Raw genomic sequence first — 17,763 nt, 5'->3', positions numbered from 1 at the left:
GTCCTTTTTAAAAAAAACACTAGGCATAATTCAAGGCAGTGTGATCTGATGAGAAGAAAATAGAACTGCTCAAAAGAACTGAATTCTCAAAATAAATGCCAGATATAAAAAAAAAACCATGTGGCAAAATTCTGGTAACTGTTGACTCTAGCTAATGGGGTGAATGGAGATTGCTCATTCTGGTTTTCCTCTATACTTTTAAGCTTTCGTGACACAAACTCATGTCTTTTTTCTTTAAGGAAAGAAAGGAAGAATTCACAGAACTGTTTTCAAGCTGTATATGAATTTTCTTGAATCAAGGTCACAACCAATCCACAAGTAAGACAGCTCTTTCCTGAGAAAAAGTGAAATGAAACAACACTCCAAGTAGGACGGGATGGCAGGGGGAACTTCTTTTAAAAACTGAATATTAAGCTTGGTCTTTATCTACACTTTGTTAATAGGAGCCAAGTGTGGATTTTTCATTCTCAAGGGGAAAAAATGAAAATCAATTAGAATAAAATATATAACATACACACATATATGTATATATAATGAGCCACTATATGCTATATGTTAATCATACATTATATACATATATATACACAATACATACACTATACACAAATGCAATACATGCATTATATGTATATGGTACACACACATATGAAAGGATCTAATGTATAACATGGTGGTTATAGTTGATAACACTGTACTGTATAATTGAAAGTTGTTAAGAGACTAGAGCTTAAACGTTCTCTCCCAAAAAAAAGAACGTGAGGTAATGAATGTATTAATTTGATGGGGGGCATTTTTTCACAATGTATACACATATCAAATCATCATGACATACATTTTAAATATCTTACAATTTTATTTGTCAATTATACCTCAATTAAACTGAAAAAATATATATATACAGTCATGGGCCAGATAATGACGTTTTGGTCAATGACAGACCACATATATGATGGTGGTCCCATAAGATTAGTACCATATAGCCTAGGTGTGTAGTGGCTATACCGTTTAGGTTTGTGTAAGCACACTCTATGACGTTCACACAACAACAAAATCGCCTAACCACGCGTTTCTCAGAACCTTATCCCTGTCATTAAGCAACGCATGACTGTGTATGGTTGAAATAAATTTCTAGTGCCACGAAGGAGCTGCTTCTGCCCAAAGCGCCATATCAGCAAACTGAAACTTAGAGATCTTTCATGTCTCTGTAAATGCTCTGCTTGACCAGAAATGTAGTATATTCAGTCAGCCAATCTCCAAACGTCAAGCCAACCCTGGGCCTTCTGACCCCAAACAAAGCTGACCACATAGCCCCAGCCAATCAGATATTTTCTATTTGTCTCTTCCTTGTTCTTTATTCTTTATCCTATAAAAGCTGCTTGCCTTCCGCCCATTTTGCAGTTCTCCAAAGGAGACTGTCTGCTTCATGAAGTGTTAAAGTTGGTTTGTATCGTTTAAATTGTCTTCTTCAATACTTTTTTAACACATGTAATCAAAATGAGAAAGGCCTAAGGATAAAAATCAACGGAATAAACCTATAGGAAAAGGCAATAAATTTAACTACAGAAAAAGCAAAATCTTCTATAAATTTTGTTTAAAAGTCGTAAAGAAAATTAAGTAAATGCCAAAGAAATTGAAAGCAGAACAAAGAAGCCTAACAGAGTGGGGACTGAGAGGAAGAGGGAGAAAGGGACGGAAGGGAGGAGATGAGAGGGGGCTGGACGACATTCTCCTGCGCCTGGTTTCTAAGCCCACCCCCTCATGAGCCCCAGCTTCGTGAGACGCTTCTTACACACCCCCAGGCACGGAGGCCCCCCCTGGTATTCTGATACAAAATTCCGATTTTTTTGCATATGCTATTTTGAGTTTGTTACATGCAACCCAGAGAGCCTCAATCAAGACAAAAGTAAGTGAGCAATTCACAAAAGAAGAGATGCAAATAGTCAAGAAACATGAATATACTGTCAGATTCATCAGTCACATTTTCAAAAGAGCAAATAGAATTGTAATGCTATTTTTACCTATCAAACTGGCAAATATTTCTAAAACAAAAATATCTATAATTAGTGGTCAAATCAAAATTTGGTAGAATCTCCCCAAAAGGAATTTAATAATTTTCTTTTAAAATGTCCACATACTGAGAGTGTCATATTTTACCACTACAGATGTATTCTAAGGAAATAAACTAGAAAATATAGATAAAAATAATATAGAAGGAAAATGACCATGGAATTATTTATTATAGTGGCATATTGAAGGGAAAATTAAATGTTGAAGGGATTAAATGAACACATTAAACTTCAAGCACATAAAACACAGGATTTTTCTGATTTTCTTTTAAAGATACATGCTCACTCTTACAATAGTCTACCATAAATTTCTATAGTTATATATACAATCTTACTTAATAGCATTATTCTATACGCTATTCTATTCTCTATTTAAAGCAGGAATGTGACATGGGTGACCAACATGACAAGGGTTCCCTCATCTTGTTAATACGGTGACTTATCCCTCAGTAATTTACTAATAGCTACAGAATGACAGCTAAGACACAGCACCTGCCATGTACCAGGTAGTATTCCAAGTATTAAAAGTTTTTCATATACTAACTCTTTTAACCTTCACAACAACTCTACGAAATAGGGGCTTTCCATTATTATGCTTATTTTTAAAGATGAGGAAATAGAAGCAAAGAAAGGTTAAGCAACTTACCCAAGGTCACACAAGTAATGAGCAGTGGAACTAGGTTTCCAAACCACACAGTGCATTCCTTAACCATTTGCTCCTGTCTAATGTACCCTCATTTAACCAGCTCATTATTGAAGAACACAAGCTGGCCCAAAGGTTTGCTATTATAAACAATAAACATTCTTGTGTATTCATTTTTCATAGTTATACGATTATCTCCATGAAATAAAGCATTGTAAGTAGAATTTATGAGGTAAAGAAAAACATTTTAATTTTGATGCATATTGCCAACTCATACACATCAAAAAGCATCCAGTTATTTAGAGTTTAATAAAGACACTGAGGAAAGAATTAGCATTCCTCAAAAGTTATCAAATAATACGTGTGTGGTTTTGCTTAAAGACACATCTATTATATCTAAATGTATTAATTAATATATTAATATAGTATAAATATATGTTATATAGATAATAAATTAATAACAGTGGTTACTGTAGGTTTTGGAAGGCTAGGAACAAAGGCGAGTGGGGGATGGGGTTGGAAGGCAATTTTTCAAAGCATACATATATGTGTGTGTATTATATATGAACATATACAGTCAACAATGTGAACGTCCTACGTATTCCAAAATTAAATTTAAAATAATTTTTCATACAACTTTAGAAATAGGAGAGACCCTAGATACAACCCAGTCTAATCTCCTCATTTCTTTGTTCACTAAACTTTACATAATTTAATGATCAAGCATTTCACCCTGTATAAAGTTCATGCTAGATCTGTGAGGTCTTCTTATTTCAAGCCAGGGCTCCTCCTCTTGCAATATTAGTTCTCATGAAAATATCCATTGACACATTCCAAAAGTTGAGTGCAACGCTAAGGTAAAATGTTATGCCCTCTTCCCACATAAAACAGGGATCTCTCTGACAAAGGAGGGAAGGTACTGAGTTATTTGTACGTACCTCTGTAAAACTGAAGAAGAGGCCAATGCCACCGACGAATCTCAAAACTTCTCCAGCATATTCTCCTATTATCGGAGCACATGGTACGCAAGAGCGGCTGCTTTTAAAACAGCTCTGTATCAATTAAAGAAAAGAATTTTTATTTCAGATTACATTTATGAAGAGCAGATAAAAAGTGCGCCCAGACAAAAATTAATGTCTGGAGTATTATATCCAATTTGGGGCTGTGGTTCTTTAGTAATGTCCAAAATTCTTAAGATGGCTCCCAAGATTCCCATCAGTGTACACGCCCTAAATAATCATTCCCTTGAGTGTGGATGGGATTTGGGAATACAATGGATAGTCACTCCCATGTTGTGTTACATAAGACAGTCTTAACAGAATGAAGAGATTCTCATGTTGACTTTGATGCCACCATGTTGTGAGATGGCTGCACAGTTAGGACCAGAGAGCAGCCTCTAGGAGCTGAGAGACACCCAGCAAGAAAACAAGACTTCAGTCCTACAACCACTAGAAGCTGAATTCTGCCAATAATCACTGAGCTTGGGAGTGGACCCCAAGCCTCAGATGAGACAGCAGCCCGGCTGGTACCTTGATTTCACCCTGGTGAGATCCTGAGCAGAGGACTCAGCTAAGCTATACCCAGACGACTGATCCACAGAACCTGAGATAATAAATGAGTGTTGTTTTAAGCCACTAAATTTGTGATAATGTGTTACACAGCAATAGAAAACTAATAATCCCAGAAAAGAGGTCTCCTTGAGGAGATATCCAGCTCAGGGCTCAGAGAGGTAGTAACAGGAGTTTCCCCAAAATATAAACACAAGTGAACTTCCTAGGAGAGCCAAGCTCCAAGTCCATCCTCACACAGGAGCAGGTTGGGACTTGGAGGTCAGGGGTCTGGCCTGGGAAAACAGGGTAGCTGTAATTGGTTCATCACCAGCTCAGCTCACAGACAGAAAGGGCAGGAAGTCGTGATAAAGATGAAGGGAAAAAGGAAAAAGGAGAAAGGGTAATTCCATGTGTTCTCTCCCTGAGGATGTTTAGCTGGTTAAAAAAATCCAATTTAAGAGCCAGCTCCAATGGCCTAGTGGTTAAAGTTCAGTGCGCTCCATCTCAGTGGCCCAGGTTTGTATCCCCGTTGCAGAACCACACCAGCCGTCTGTCAGTTGCCATGCTGTGGCGGCAGCTCACACAGAAGAACTAGAATGACTTACAACTAGAATATACAACTATGTACTGAGGCTTTGGGGAGGAAAAAAAAAATGAGGAAGATTGGCAACAGATGTTAGCTCATGGCAAATCTTCCCCCCACCCACTGCAAAAAAAGGACCCTAACCCAGGGTTGCCAAACTTTTAAAAAAAAAAAAAAAAAAAAAGAAATCCAATTTAGTACAGACCACTCTCCTCCTACTACCCTGATATGCTTCAAAACCAAGATATTTACATGCCTCCTCTGAATCTCTAAGGCTGATTTGCTATTATTTCTCTTTCAACACTTGCTCTATGAGGATCTGAATGGGAAGGAATTAGGGGCAAAGAACCAAAAGCATCTATGTCTGGGAGGGCCCTGGAATATTCAGTACTCTCAGGAGTAGATATTTAAGAATAGACAAATGATATAATAGTCTACACGGAATATATTATAGGTATATGTACAGCATTTTTAAAATACAATTCACCATCAGAAAGTCCAGTTCTTCCAGATTAATTATTATTCATCTCTACACAATACATCTCCAAAAACTATTTTATACTTTGTACTTACAGCCAGACAGGTCTCATTTGGGTTAAAAGTTCGGAACCCACAGCAGTTTAAATTTCTCTGGATGTCATTTCTAGCACTTGCTGTATTGTTCCAGCCAACTTCCAGAAGTTGACCCTAGAAAATGCATTTAATATATACATCAAAATGTATCATCCCGGGGCCGGCCTGGTAGAGCAGTGGTTAGGTTCACATGCTCTGCTTTGGTAGCCCAGGGGGTCATGGGTTCAGATCCCAGGTATGGACCTACACACCACACTCATCAAGCCATGCTGTGGCGGCATCACACATAAAAATAGAGGAAGATCAGCATAGATGTTAGCTCATGGCCGCTCTTCCTCAAGCAAAAAGAGGAAGAAAGGTTACAGATGTTAGCTCAGGGCCAATCTCCCTCACCAAACAGAAAAAAACAATGTGTCATCCCTGCACAAAATGTATAAGGCTAGAGCCTGCAGCTTTTAACACTGAGTGTGCCTAAAATAAATATTGTTTATAAGACCATTAAAACTTTTCAAAGGGTTATCCCTCAATCTGCAACAAAAATTAAGGCACTATTTCTATCCTAAGAATGAAAAGTCTTAATTTTTACATGCAATGTTCTTTTGGCGGTAGGCAGTTTATCCCACTTCATGCAGACACTGACCCACATGCTACATGCAATTTAAAAGAAGCACTTGGTTGAATGGCATAATTCTCAGAAAGTAACAAGACAAATTTTCCATTGCTCCAAGACAGGGACCCATATTCTTCTACAAATTAGAGGTTGAGATGAGTAACTGCTAGAATGGAACCACAAACATTCTGGAGCAAATGTGTCGTTGCACAATGGTGGGCAAAGACTGGGTGAATATCTTTAGCAGCAGCACTTTTTGCCCAGTGAGGGCAAAATCCTATGTAAACGATGCACAAAATGGCAACACCTGATGATGTTTTCGGGCTCCAGTCAGCCCCACTAACCCAATCAGGATTAAAAAATTTTATCTATGTAGAATGAAATGGCATTCTGAGCAAGAAGAAATTATTTATATTCCCACCATTTCTCCCCCTTTTTTATACCCTACATGTATTCTGTGGGATAATAAAGCAGAAGGAAAAAGTCTCTACTTACCTGTTGCCCCTGGTTCAGGGCTAAGCAAGCACACGATACAGAAAACTGAACAATAAATACAAGTAAGAGAATAATCATGTACTGAGAATGCAAGTTAAGGGTATTTCTTGATACTCTTAAAATAACATAAAACAGAGGTACTGACAACTTCAGAATGCACTAGAAGGAATTCATCCAGAAAATAGAACAAATGGCACACACAGTTCAAAAAGACTACATATAATTATTATTTTGATAATACACTGTAGATAAGTTTATATATAAAAATACTAACAGTAACAACTAATAAAAGCTGACCTATTAGAATTTCATTTAGATTAAAATAAAAATTCTTAGATTCTTAGGAAATAAGTATAGATAAATGTACATAAGCTTTCTTAATATTAAGTGAAGTATTAAGTGAGATTCTCAACCAAATATTAACATATTGGAGAGGCTCAGAGGTCACTGAATCAGTTCCACATAACTCTGAATTTGCAATACATAAATAGGACTGTCCTGAACCTGCAGAAGACATTCTTCACGATGTGAAGAGAGTGGGAACACGTAAACATACGACAACTTCACCCCAAGGAATGTTCCTAATGTTGGTTGAACAAATACACATAGGGCTTGCTAGGAGTTGCTGTCTGGCAATTAATTTCCTAATGATAATATTAAATCAGTTGTAGTTATCAAAAGAGTAATCAATAAAAGAACAAACTCAACTGGAGTAAAAGTCCTGCTTTAAAAAAAGGATACAAAAAATAGCAACACCTGATGGTGTTTCACGGCTCCAATCAGTCCCACCAAGGCGATCAGGAACAAGAAGATGCCCACCGCAATGACCACGCCGACTACGCGGAGACTGGAAATCAACCCGAAGCCAATGCCCCAGGCAGCAATTCCAATCAGCAACAGGCTAACCAACTGCAGAAACAGCAAAAAGAGTGGGGACGGGGGGTCGGGGGGCAGGGAAAAAAGAGACAGGAGAAAAGCATCAGTTTATAATAATAATAATATATTTTATAATAAAAATAAATTTATAATAAAAATAATAATTATCAAGAGCATTTGTCAGGCACCTACTCAGTATCTTACAAACGATTGCTAATACTCAATACTAGAATACGCACAAGATCTCAGTAGATAGTATTATTTTAACAAATTATATTAATCTTCAGTCATGCTTTAAAAAAACTAACAGTAATCTATAAAATTATTATAAAGCCTCAGACATCACTTGTTTTACTAAGCCTAAATGATTGCTACTTAAGCTTTTGAAATAATAGCACATGTACTACTTCTAGAAGCCAATACACCCCAATCCAACATATTGATTTCTTCACGTGGAAATCATTCACCTTTCCTTCAAAGCCCAGTTGGACTATCACCTTCCCTGTGATGTCTTCCTAGTCCCCAACAAACTAAATTAATCTCGCCCTTCTCTGGGCAATCTCAGTTCTTTGAACATGGTCCTGTTGTTCCCCTCATCACACATTCTGCTTCCAAGCCTGTCTCTCCGGGAGTAACTTGAGAGTAAGAACCCCAGCTTTTCTCCTGGCTACATCCCCAGAATCTATCACAGAACCTGGCCCTTGGGAACAGTCAGAAATTTCTCACGGGAACAGACTGGTGGTTACCAGAGGGGAAGGAGGTTGAGGGTGGACGAAAGGGGTAAAAGAGGTCAACTGTAGGGTGATGGATGGTAACCAGACTTTTAGAGATGATCACTATGTACACGTCAAATCAGAATGTTGTACACATGAAACTTACATAATTAAAAAAATTCCCACAGAACTGTTGCTGAAATGAATTGCTTTAGATTTCATCATCTCCTCTATCAGAATTCATATACAGAGAGAGAGAGACCACCAAAACTTTTAGGATGAAAAGAGTGTAAGGGATTTTAGCTCTTTAGTGCAAAATGGCATTCTGAGCAAGAAAAAATTATTTTATAATCCAATCACTTTATTTCTATACTTATAAAAAACCAAGCGAAGAGATAAAACACATGCCTCAAAATCGGTCATACTTCTTTAAAATAATACTTAAATAAATACCATGCCATATAAAGATTATAATTAACTGATAGAAGATAGAGTTTAAACAAGTATGTGAGAGGGATGGGGTTGGGGTTTGTCAAACAGGAAGGAGACTATCTTCAATTCAATCAAGAGTCAATCATTTCTTGGAGCAAGTTGGGAGGAATAAAAATACATAAAATATTCTTTCTAGCACCATTTGAAGGGCTAATAAACTTTGTTTCAAACTATAAATCACCACTCACTCAAATGGATCTTTTTTTACTCAAATGAACACATTTTTCCTGTGTGTAGCCATAGTTTATTGGACACAAATTTTAAATGTCTTAGTATATAAAACTTCTTACATATGCAGAGAGATAAAACTGCTAAATATTGACAAATACATCATCATTTGTATTTTTATCCATTTATTATAAAGAAACAAAACTTGAGGATGAAAGAAACTATCGGTAGCATGGCAGAACCAACTTATGGATTATATGGACTTGGTATCCTCTGCTGCGGTCAGTACATACAGAAAGCTTTCGTTTTCAGAGGAAGAAGGAGAAAGAAAAAATTCTCAGAAATGTTGTCACCCAGAAATTTGCCTAGTCTCTCTCACTTTTGCAATTGCTCCTTATCAGCAGGTCCATTTGCCTGTGCCTCATTTTTATCATCTCCCTCACAATCTTCTCATAACTTCAAACAGTCTTGCATTGAGAAAAAGTCCTCTGCCCCATCACAAGTGAGCTTATTTCTGACTTGTGATATCCAAATATAGCACATTTCCTTTCACGGGGTATAAAAGACAGAAGCCTTTAAGGAAGTGTGAAGGAAGAAGGGCAAAATGACGCAGGAATAGGCCGCGGCTCAGCAAGGCAACAGGGCCAAGCTCAGCATCCTCACTGCACTGTGGGACCAAACACTGAAGACGGTCCACATTTCCAACACGTCAGAGTAACAGACAGGCTCTCCAGAGAAACAAAACCATAGGGTATACTTAGGGAGAGAGACATTTATTTTAAGGAATTGGTTCATACAATTGTGGGGGCCAGCAAGTCCAAAGTTTGTAGGGCAGACCGGAAGTTTGGAAATTCAGGCAGGATTTCTACGATGCAGTCTTGAGGCAGAATTCCTTCTTCCTTAGGAAAACCCCAGTCGTTGTTCTTAAGGCTTTCATAGTTTATGTTGTGGTTGAGGCCCACAATACAGAGAGCAATCTGCTTTATGTAAAGTCAATTGAGCATAAATGTTAATCACATCTAAAAAAATACCTTCACAGCAACGTCTAGACTAGTGTTTGACCAAACATCTAGGCATCACATTGTGGCCAAGTTGACACATAAAATCACCTCTCACCCTTGCCAACTTCAAGTGCTGGGTATGATGCCTATTTCCTATTTCAATTAAATTCAAGGGCAGGATTATCACATTATATTTCTTTATTTGAGTCAGAAGCATGAATAATATGATACATAAAATTCTTCTAACCCCATAGTTTTAAGGAATCCTTTTGGGAATCATACCAAATCCTTACTATATTAATGAAATTCTTACAAGTTAAATATTCATCAAGAAATGACTGGTACCCACTATGCACTAAAAGCCAGAGACAAGATATCCCCACGAGAACAAAGGTTGGCAAACTTTCTCTGTAAAGGGCCAGACAGTTACCATCTGGCTGTGTGGATCACATGGTTTCTGCCACAACTATTCAACACCGTCACTGTAACATAAAAGCAGAAGCACACTATACGTAAACGAATGAGCAGGGCTGTGTTCCAATAACACTTCATTTACAGATACTGAAATTTAAAGTCATGTAATCTTGTGTATAACAAAATATCATTCTTCCTTTGATTTTTTTCCCAACTGTTTAAAAATGTAAAACCATTCTTAGCTGACAGGCTATATAATAACAGACGGTGGAAGGGATGTGGACCACAGGCTGTAGTTTGCTGACCTTTGCTCTAAAAGTCGGTGTAGAAGAGAATGAAAAATTATAATGGAACAAATAATTGCTATATCAGAGATTTTTACATGGTGGGTCAGGGCAGAACAATAATTCAAAAAATCCAAATAAATAGAATAGGTCAAAGAACGGCAAAGAAACAGTAAAGGAGCAGACAGTAGGCTGAAAAAATGACCCCACAGTGAATATTACCTTATATGGGAAAAAAATGAGTATTATCTTATATAACAAAAGACGTAACTACATTAAGGATCTTAGAAGGAGTTTATCCTGGATTATCGGGTGGGCCCTAAATGTCGTCACAAGTATCCTTAAGAGTGAGGCAGAGGGAGATTAGAGAGAAAGACAGAAAGAAGAAGGCAATATAAAGACAGGGGCAGAGGCTGATGTAGCCACAAGGCAAGAAATGCCAAAGAATGTTAGCAGGCACCAGGAGACAGAAGAGGCAAGGAACAGATTCTCCCGCAGGGCCTCCGGAGGGAACGTGACCCTGTCTACACCTTGACTTTGGACTTCAGAACTATGAGAATAAAGTTCTGTTGTTTTTAAGCCAACAGGTTTGTCATATCTGTCATGGCAGCCCTAGGAAACTAATACAGAATAATTCACACCTAATGGAGTTGGACAAGTCAGGAACCTCGAACTGTTACAGAAGCTGCCTGACATTTTACCACCAACAGAATCCCTACCGCGTAGCTGGAGTGAAGCATTCAGATGTCCTTGTCAGCACCCTCCCAGCAAAACAAATTCGTTATTTACAACAGCAGCATTTCAGCAAAATGAGAACACTGTTCTCTGCTCTCTCAGAGGCCAACTTAGAGGCTCATTAATGAGAATCTTTTCCCTTTTGAAAAATAATTTCCACAACTAAAAGGGGAGAAAAAGCACTTTCTCACTTCTATAACAAGTTCCAGCTCTCGGACTAGGCATTATTCTATTATCGAAAACATTATCTAGAACATTCGCAAGTATCTCTGTTTCAACTTTTTTTCTAAGTACGGGAAAACTGACGCACCCTTCTACAAAACTCTCTCACGAGTATTCCTCACCAAGTTCATTCTGTTGTGTCTCTTTAACACAGTTTGCCCTGGTACTCTTACCAGGCACCCCTCCCTCAAAAACATTCACGAGGGTGTACCAGTTTCCTATTGCTTCCTGTTGCTTGAACAAATTACCACAAGCTTAGTGGCTTAAAACAACACAAATTTATTCTCTTGCAGTTTTGACGGTCAGAAGTCCAACATGAATCTCACTAAGCTAAAATCGTTGTTATCAGAAAGGCAATATTCCTTCCGGAAGCTCTAGGAGAGAATCCATTTCTTTGTCTTTTCCAGCTTCTAGAAGCCACTTGCATTCCTTGGCCAGCTGTCCCTGCCTCCATTCTCAAAGCCAGCAGTTGTAGCATCTTCAAATCTCTCAGACACCCTGCTTCCCTAGGCACATCTCCTTCTCCAAGTATAACCCCGCTGCACACCTCTTATAAGGACCTTTATGATTACATAGGGCTCCCCCAGACAATCCAGAATAATCTCCCCATCTCAAGATGCTTAACTTAATCGCATCTTCAAAGTCCCTTTTGCCATGTAAGGTAACATATTCACAGGTTCCAAAAATTAGGATAAGCACCTCTGGGGGAAGAGGGGTATTATTCACCATACCATAGAGGGTTCTGGCAACAGGGGAAACTGACTGACTTTAGAATCCTTCCTGTTACAAATACTTTAAAACATTGAAAAAGATTGTAACATTTTATTTAAATATATAGCTGAGCACAGAGAACTACGGGAAATTCTGACCGGCCAGAAAGGAAGGGAGAACTGAAAGTCAGAAGCATAAGCAGACAACTGGTGCTGTGGGCACCCATAGAGGGGTGGAGAAGGAGTTCCTGGATCAGAACAGTTCCAAAAGAGGAGGGACTTAGGTTTTAAACCAGGCACAACTGGGAACTGGAACTAAGACCCTTGCATGTCTAGGACCTCCAGAAAACTATATTTTCAGTGTAAGGGGTTAAAGAAAAACCACACCACGACACCCAGGAAGACAGGAAGAAAGAGAGAAAACTGGGATATGAACCCAGGCTGTCTGACTGCAGAATGGGTGTTCTTAGCCACCACACTACGCCTCACATTAAAATGTTAAAATTCTATATAATAAAAAACACCAAACGTAGGATAAGCCTCAGACTGAGAGAAGATACTTCCAGCACACACATAGATCAAAAAACACCTACAGATCAATTTCAAAGGACAAAAAGCACACTGGCAAGCAGTCAAAGGTAACAAGATGCAGTTCACTGAAGAAGAAACCAGAAGGCCAATCAACACATGAAAGATGTTAAATCTCATTACACATCAGAAAAACGAAAACGAGAACAATGAGATACCATCTCACATGCACTAGATTGGCAAAACTTAAGGCTAAGGACACCAAGGATGTTGAGAATCTAGAACTCACATTCAAGTAGAATTGTAAATTGTTGGAGCTGCTTTACAGAACAATTTAGCAGCACCAGGAAGATTTAAGATATGTAGCCCTGAGTAAAACAGCAATTCTGCTTCTAGGTTAATACCCAAAAGAAGCACTCACGTCCCCAACTAGACGTTTATCAGGACTTCTCTGTAGCCTTGTTTGTAATACTGAAAAATTGAAAACAACCTCCAACATTATGACTAGGGAAATCATAAACTCTATTGTGATCACACAGTAGAATACAAATGATTTTGATCTATTTCTATTAACCTGGTTAACCTGAAACATAAAAGAAATGAAACTGTATAAATATTAATAAAATATACCATTTATATAAATTTTCAAACACAAAAAACAATACTATATATTCTTTGCAGTTGAATAATAGTTCAAATTGTCATAAATATATAAACATCCAAGGAAATGACAGATGTTGATTTTAGGACAGTGACTACCTTCTACCTTTGAGAGGGGAAAATGGGAAAGTGGACAAAGAGTGGGCCTTTAGCTGGACTGTCACAATTATTACAATGACAGAGATGTGGCAAACACTGGCATCTGTGAAATTAGGGTATTGGCTTCACAGGAGTCTAGTGTATTATTTCCTGTGCATATGAAACATTTCCTAATTAAAACTAGCCTTGAAATTTAACAGCTCCAGGCCTGGCCCGGTGGTGCAGCGGTTAAGTTCACATGTTCCCTTGGGCAGCCGGGGATTTGCCGGTTCGGATCCCACGTATGGACCTACGCACCTCTTGTCAAGCCATGCTGTGGCAGGTTTCCCACATATAAAGTAGAGGAAGATGGGCACAGCTGTTAGCTCAGGGCCAGTCTTCCTCAGCAAAAAGAGGAAGATTTGCAGTGGATGTTAGCTCAAGGCAAATCTTCCTCAAAAAAGAAAAAAAATTAACAGCCCCTTTCTTACTAGGGCAGCAACTCTAAATTCTTCTGCTTTGCTTTCCTCTGTAAATTGGTCAAACTTTCTTCACACAGCTTTTGTTCCCACTATTCCCAAACACAGCTTCTTAAATCAAGATTTTCTCTTTTGGGGCTGGCCCCGTGGCCGAGTGGTTAAGTTCACACACTCCGCCTTCGGCAGCCCAGGGTTTCACTGGTTTGGATCCTGGGCGTGGACATGGCACCACTCGTCAGGCCATGTTGAGGCAGTGTCCCACATGCCACAACTAGAAGGACCCACAACTAAAAGTATACACCTATGTACTGGGGGGATTGGGGGAGAAAAAGTAGCAGGGGGAAAAAAAGAAGATTGGCAACGGTTGTTAGCTCAGTTGCCAATCTTTAAAAAAAAAGATATTCTCTTTTATCTCTCAAATATTTCACATTAATTCCAATCTGAGCCTCTTCAAGTACTGTTCACGTCCTATAATTTGCTCCCATCTAGGAAAAAGGAAGGCTTTCAATTGAAGGTGGTATACACCTGAAGGCAGTAAGCCATAATTTATTTATTTATTTTTGGAGTGAGGAAGATTGGTCCTGAGCTAACAGCTGTTGCCAACCTTGCTCCTTTTGCTTGAGGAAGATTATCCCCCAGCTAACATCGATGCCAATCTTCCTCTACTTTGTATGTGGGATGCCTCCTCAACATAGCTTGATGAGTAGCGTGTAAATCTGCACTGGGATCGGAACCTGTGAACCTTGGGCCACCAAAGTGGTGCACACAAATTTAACTACTATGCCACCAGGCCAGCCCCTGGCCATAATTTATTGAATCTCCACTTGTTTATAACAGAAAGCAAAGCTCTAGGTGTATCACACTTAGTCTCACGTGTGAAACAAGATGCCCCCTATCATCCTCCTCTTGTACCCAACTCCCAAGCGAGCACACGTATGCATGCATGCACACACACAAATACATTCTCATTTCTAAGGTGGAAGAGAACAGAGACTTAACTTCCCTATCCAAAACAAATTTTGCATTTATTACTACAACAGTGAAACTGTCCAAACATAAAGTTATTTGAGCTAATCAATTTTCTGATAAACCCCCAAAACGTTAGATTTTCTTAATAAAAAACTAAAAACAACCTAAGTGTTTTCTTGTGTGTAACTGGTGTTTCTAACACAATGTAACAAAAATCCCCCAAGTCTTCATAATTAACTTTTTAAAATGAGAAATAACACCTAAAGGTTTATGATACACCTCTAATTAAATTTGATTATTGATGTTTCTATAACTTTTACTAAAAAGGAACCTTTTAAAGATAATAATGAAAGTATTTCTGAGTAGTGCTAATTGTATGTTATGGTTGGTTTCTAACTTTGAAGAGAATGGGATTATATGAAGTCTTCCAAACTAGTGATCTAAAAATTATTGATTCCAATAAAATTAATTCTAAGTGTATAATTAAAAAGCAAAAGTTTACCACTAGAACTTAGTAGACAAAGCAACTGCAAGAATCCTTTGTTCAATAACAATAACAGTCTCCTTATGAGACCAACTGTAATAGAAAGTAAATTTAGACCTGTGACAAATAGTTTCCTTCCTTTGGGGGACAGAATGCTGATAAAAACAGGTTATGGATCTGTCAACTCGTTGATAGCAATGTTTTTATGAGCAGAAAGCTCCAACCTTTCCTGTTTTTTCTTTAAAGCAAAGAAAAGTGAATCATTTAAAAGGGCTTTAAAAAGAGAAATTACAAAAGCAATAACGGATAACGCACGCCAAAGCAAGATTATAAAATGTCTATACCTGGCATTGCCTCCCCAAGCAAATCCTAAAGGGAGGAGGTGGTGGTGCGAGTGTGGGTAGGTTCTGATGAAGGTGAAGCAGCAGGAGGGCACTAGGGAAGGGACAGGGCACTTCTCGCCCAAGGCTCACGAGACAGCACCAACTCAGAGTATCAAGGCACAAAGCTTCCGGGCCGGTGATCTTAATCTACTCCCTTCATTTTATAGGTAATAAACCAGAGCAGCAAAATGACACACCCAATGACACAAAGTCAGAGTTACAGTAAACTTTCCACTTGGTCTATTTTTTCTCCTGTAGGACTATATCATAGTCCTACAGATATAGTCCTACAATATAGCAATATATTTAAGTAATTTTTAATATTGAGACATAATACTAAAAACAATATTATAATGCATAAGAAATTGTAGTTCTTGCTTTATTGCCAGGTCAATATGCGTTTGAACAGCATCTCTTTAACTCACTCCCTATGAGGCCTGGCTGCACAGCCATGTATAAAAGAATGATAAAGTCCTCTACGCATATGACTTTTCTATTAGTTAACTATCAAATGCCAGCTTATTCATTTTGCACTCTTTATTTTCCTTTTCCCTGACCCAGAAATTTTGTCACATATGCCTACATTCACATACAAGCACACAGTGCATTGCCTGAAGCAGGGAAGCAAGAAACTGTACTAGAGATGAAGACTATCTTTGAGATTACTCTAGCATATAAAATTGTTTAAAACTACTCAACATGTTACAATGAACATAGGGATGCACAAATCTCTTTGGGTCATTGATTTCGAGTTCTCTGGATAAATACCCAATAGCGGGATAGCTGGATCATATGATATTTCTATTTTTAACTTTTTGAGAAATCTCCATACTGTTTATTCACAATAGCCAAGATGTGGAAGGAACCAGATGCCCTTCTACGGATGAATGGATAACGAAGATGTGGTATACACACACAATGGAATACTACCCAGCCACAAAAAAAGACAAAATCATCCCATTTGCAACAACATGGATGGAACTTGAGGGTATGATGTTAAGCGAAATAAGCCAGAGAGAGAAAGACAAATACTGCATGATTTCACTCATATGTGGAAGATAAACTAACACATGGATAAAGAGAACAGATTAGTGGTTACCAGAGGGGAAGGGGGTTGGGGGGTGGGCAAAAGGGGGTAAAGGGGCACATACCTATGGTGATGTACAAAAATTAGACTACTCGTGGTGAGCACAAGGAAGTCTATTCAGAAACTGATAAATAATAATGTACACCTGAAATTACACAATGTTATAAACCATTAGGATCTCAATAAAATTACTGGAGAAGAAACTAATCAACTTGTCTTTGTGCACCTTTTGGATTAATACATGCAATGCCAGTAGAGAACAACAACAAAAAATATGTTGTGCATAACGTTCCTTCTAATCTAGCTGAGGTGGGTGTTGATGTATTAACCCATTACACTAAGCCTTTCAAATGTTGAAGGAATTGCTAGAATATTCTAGAACTAAGAAAAGAAGAACCAGGGGCTGGCCTGGTGGCCCAGTGGTTAAGTTTGCGCAGTCCACTTTGGCAGCCTGGAGTTCGTGGGTTCAGATCTTGGGCACAGACCTGCACACCGCTCATCAAGTCATGCTGCAGCAGCGTCCCACATACAAAAATAGAGCAAGACTGGCACAGATGTTAGCTCAGCAACAATCTTCCTCACAAAAAAAACAAAGAAAGAAAGAAAAGAACCAGACGAATTGCTGCTCAGAGGAAGAATGACCTCGGTGGTGGACATACGTTGCTTTTACAAGCCAGCACATACGTTTCTTGTAAAACTCTTAATCACAGTGTCTCACTGGTCCTCTCTGACCACCACCAGCAGCAGAGAAACAAGATTCAGGCCTATCAATCATGGTTGCTCATCCTCCTGTCCACAGTAATTGGTCCAAAGGATGGGTCCATAAATCAACAGGGTCAACTGTATGTCTCAGAAGATATTATAGGAATATTGAAAAAAATGGGTTCCTTTGGCATAGCAACCTATAAGGACAATCAAAATTGTTCTGCCAGTGGCCATCTTGCACACAGAAAGATCTAG

At 38.5% G+C, this 17,763-nt stretch overlaps 1 protein-coding gene across 1 annotated transcript in view; it reads right to left on the bottom strand.

Annotated features, from left to right (window-relative positions):
* The window catches only part of TSPAN13 (tetraspanin 13), a 35,756-nt gene that overhangs the window by 7,009 nt on the left and 10,984 nt on the right, over window positions 1-17,763 (bottom strand). Inside the window, exons 2-5 of the mRNA XM_046670473.1 lie at window positions 7,262-7,429; window positions 6,521-6,601; window positions 5,416-5,529; window positions 3,648-3,761 (exon numbers count right to left, since the gene is read on the bottom strand). Of these exons, the coding sequence (XP_046526429.1) occupies window positions 3,648-3,761; window positions 5,416-5,529; window positions 6,521-6,601; window positions 7,262-7,429 (477 nt within the window). The remainder of the gene's footprint in view (window positions 1-3,647; window positions 3,762-5,415; window positions 5,530-6,520; window positions 6,602-7,261; window positions 7,430-17,763) is intronic.

This window comes from Equus quagga, chromosome 8, assembly GCF_021613505.1.
Source record: "Equus quagga isolate Etosha38 chromosome 8, UCLA_HA_Equagga_1.0, whole genome shotgun sequence".
Taxonomy (NCBI): Eukaryota; Metazoa; Chordata; class Mammalia; order Perissodactyla; family Equidae; genus Equus; species Equus quagga.
Note: the sequence above shows the minus strand (reverse complement) of the source record. Positions and strands in the feature narration are given on the sequence as shown.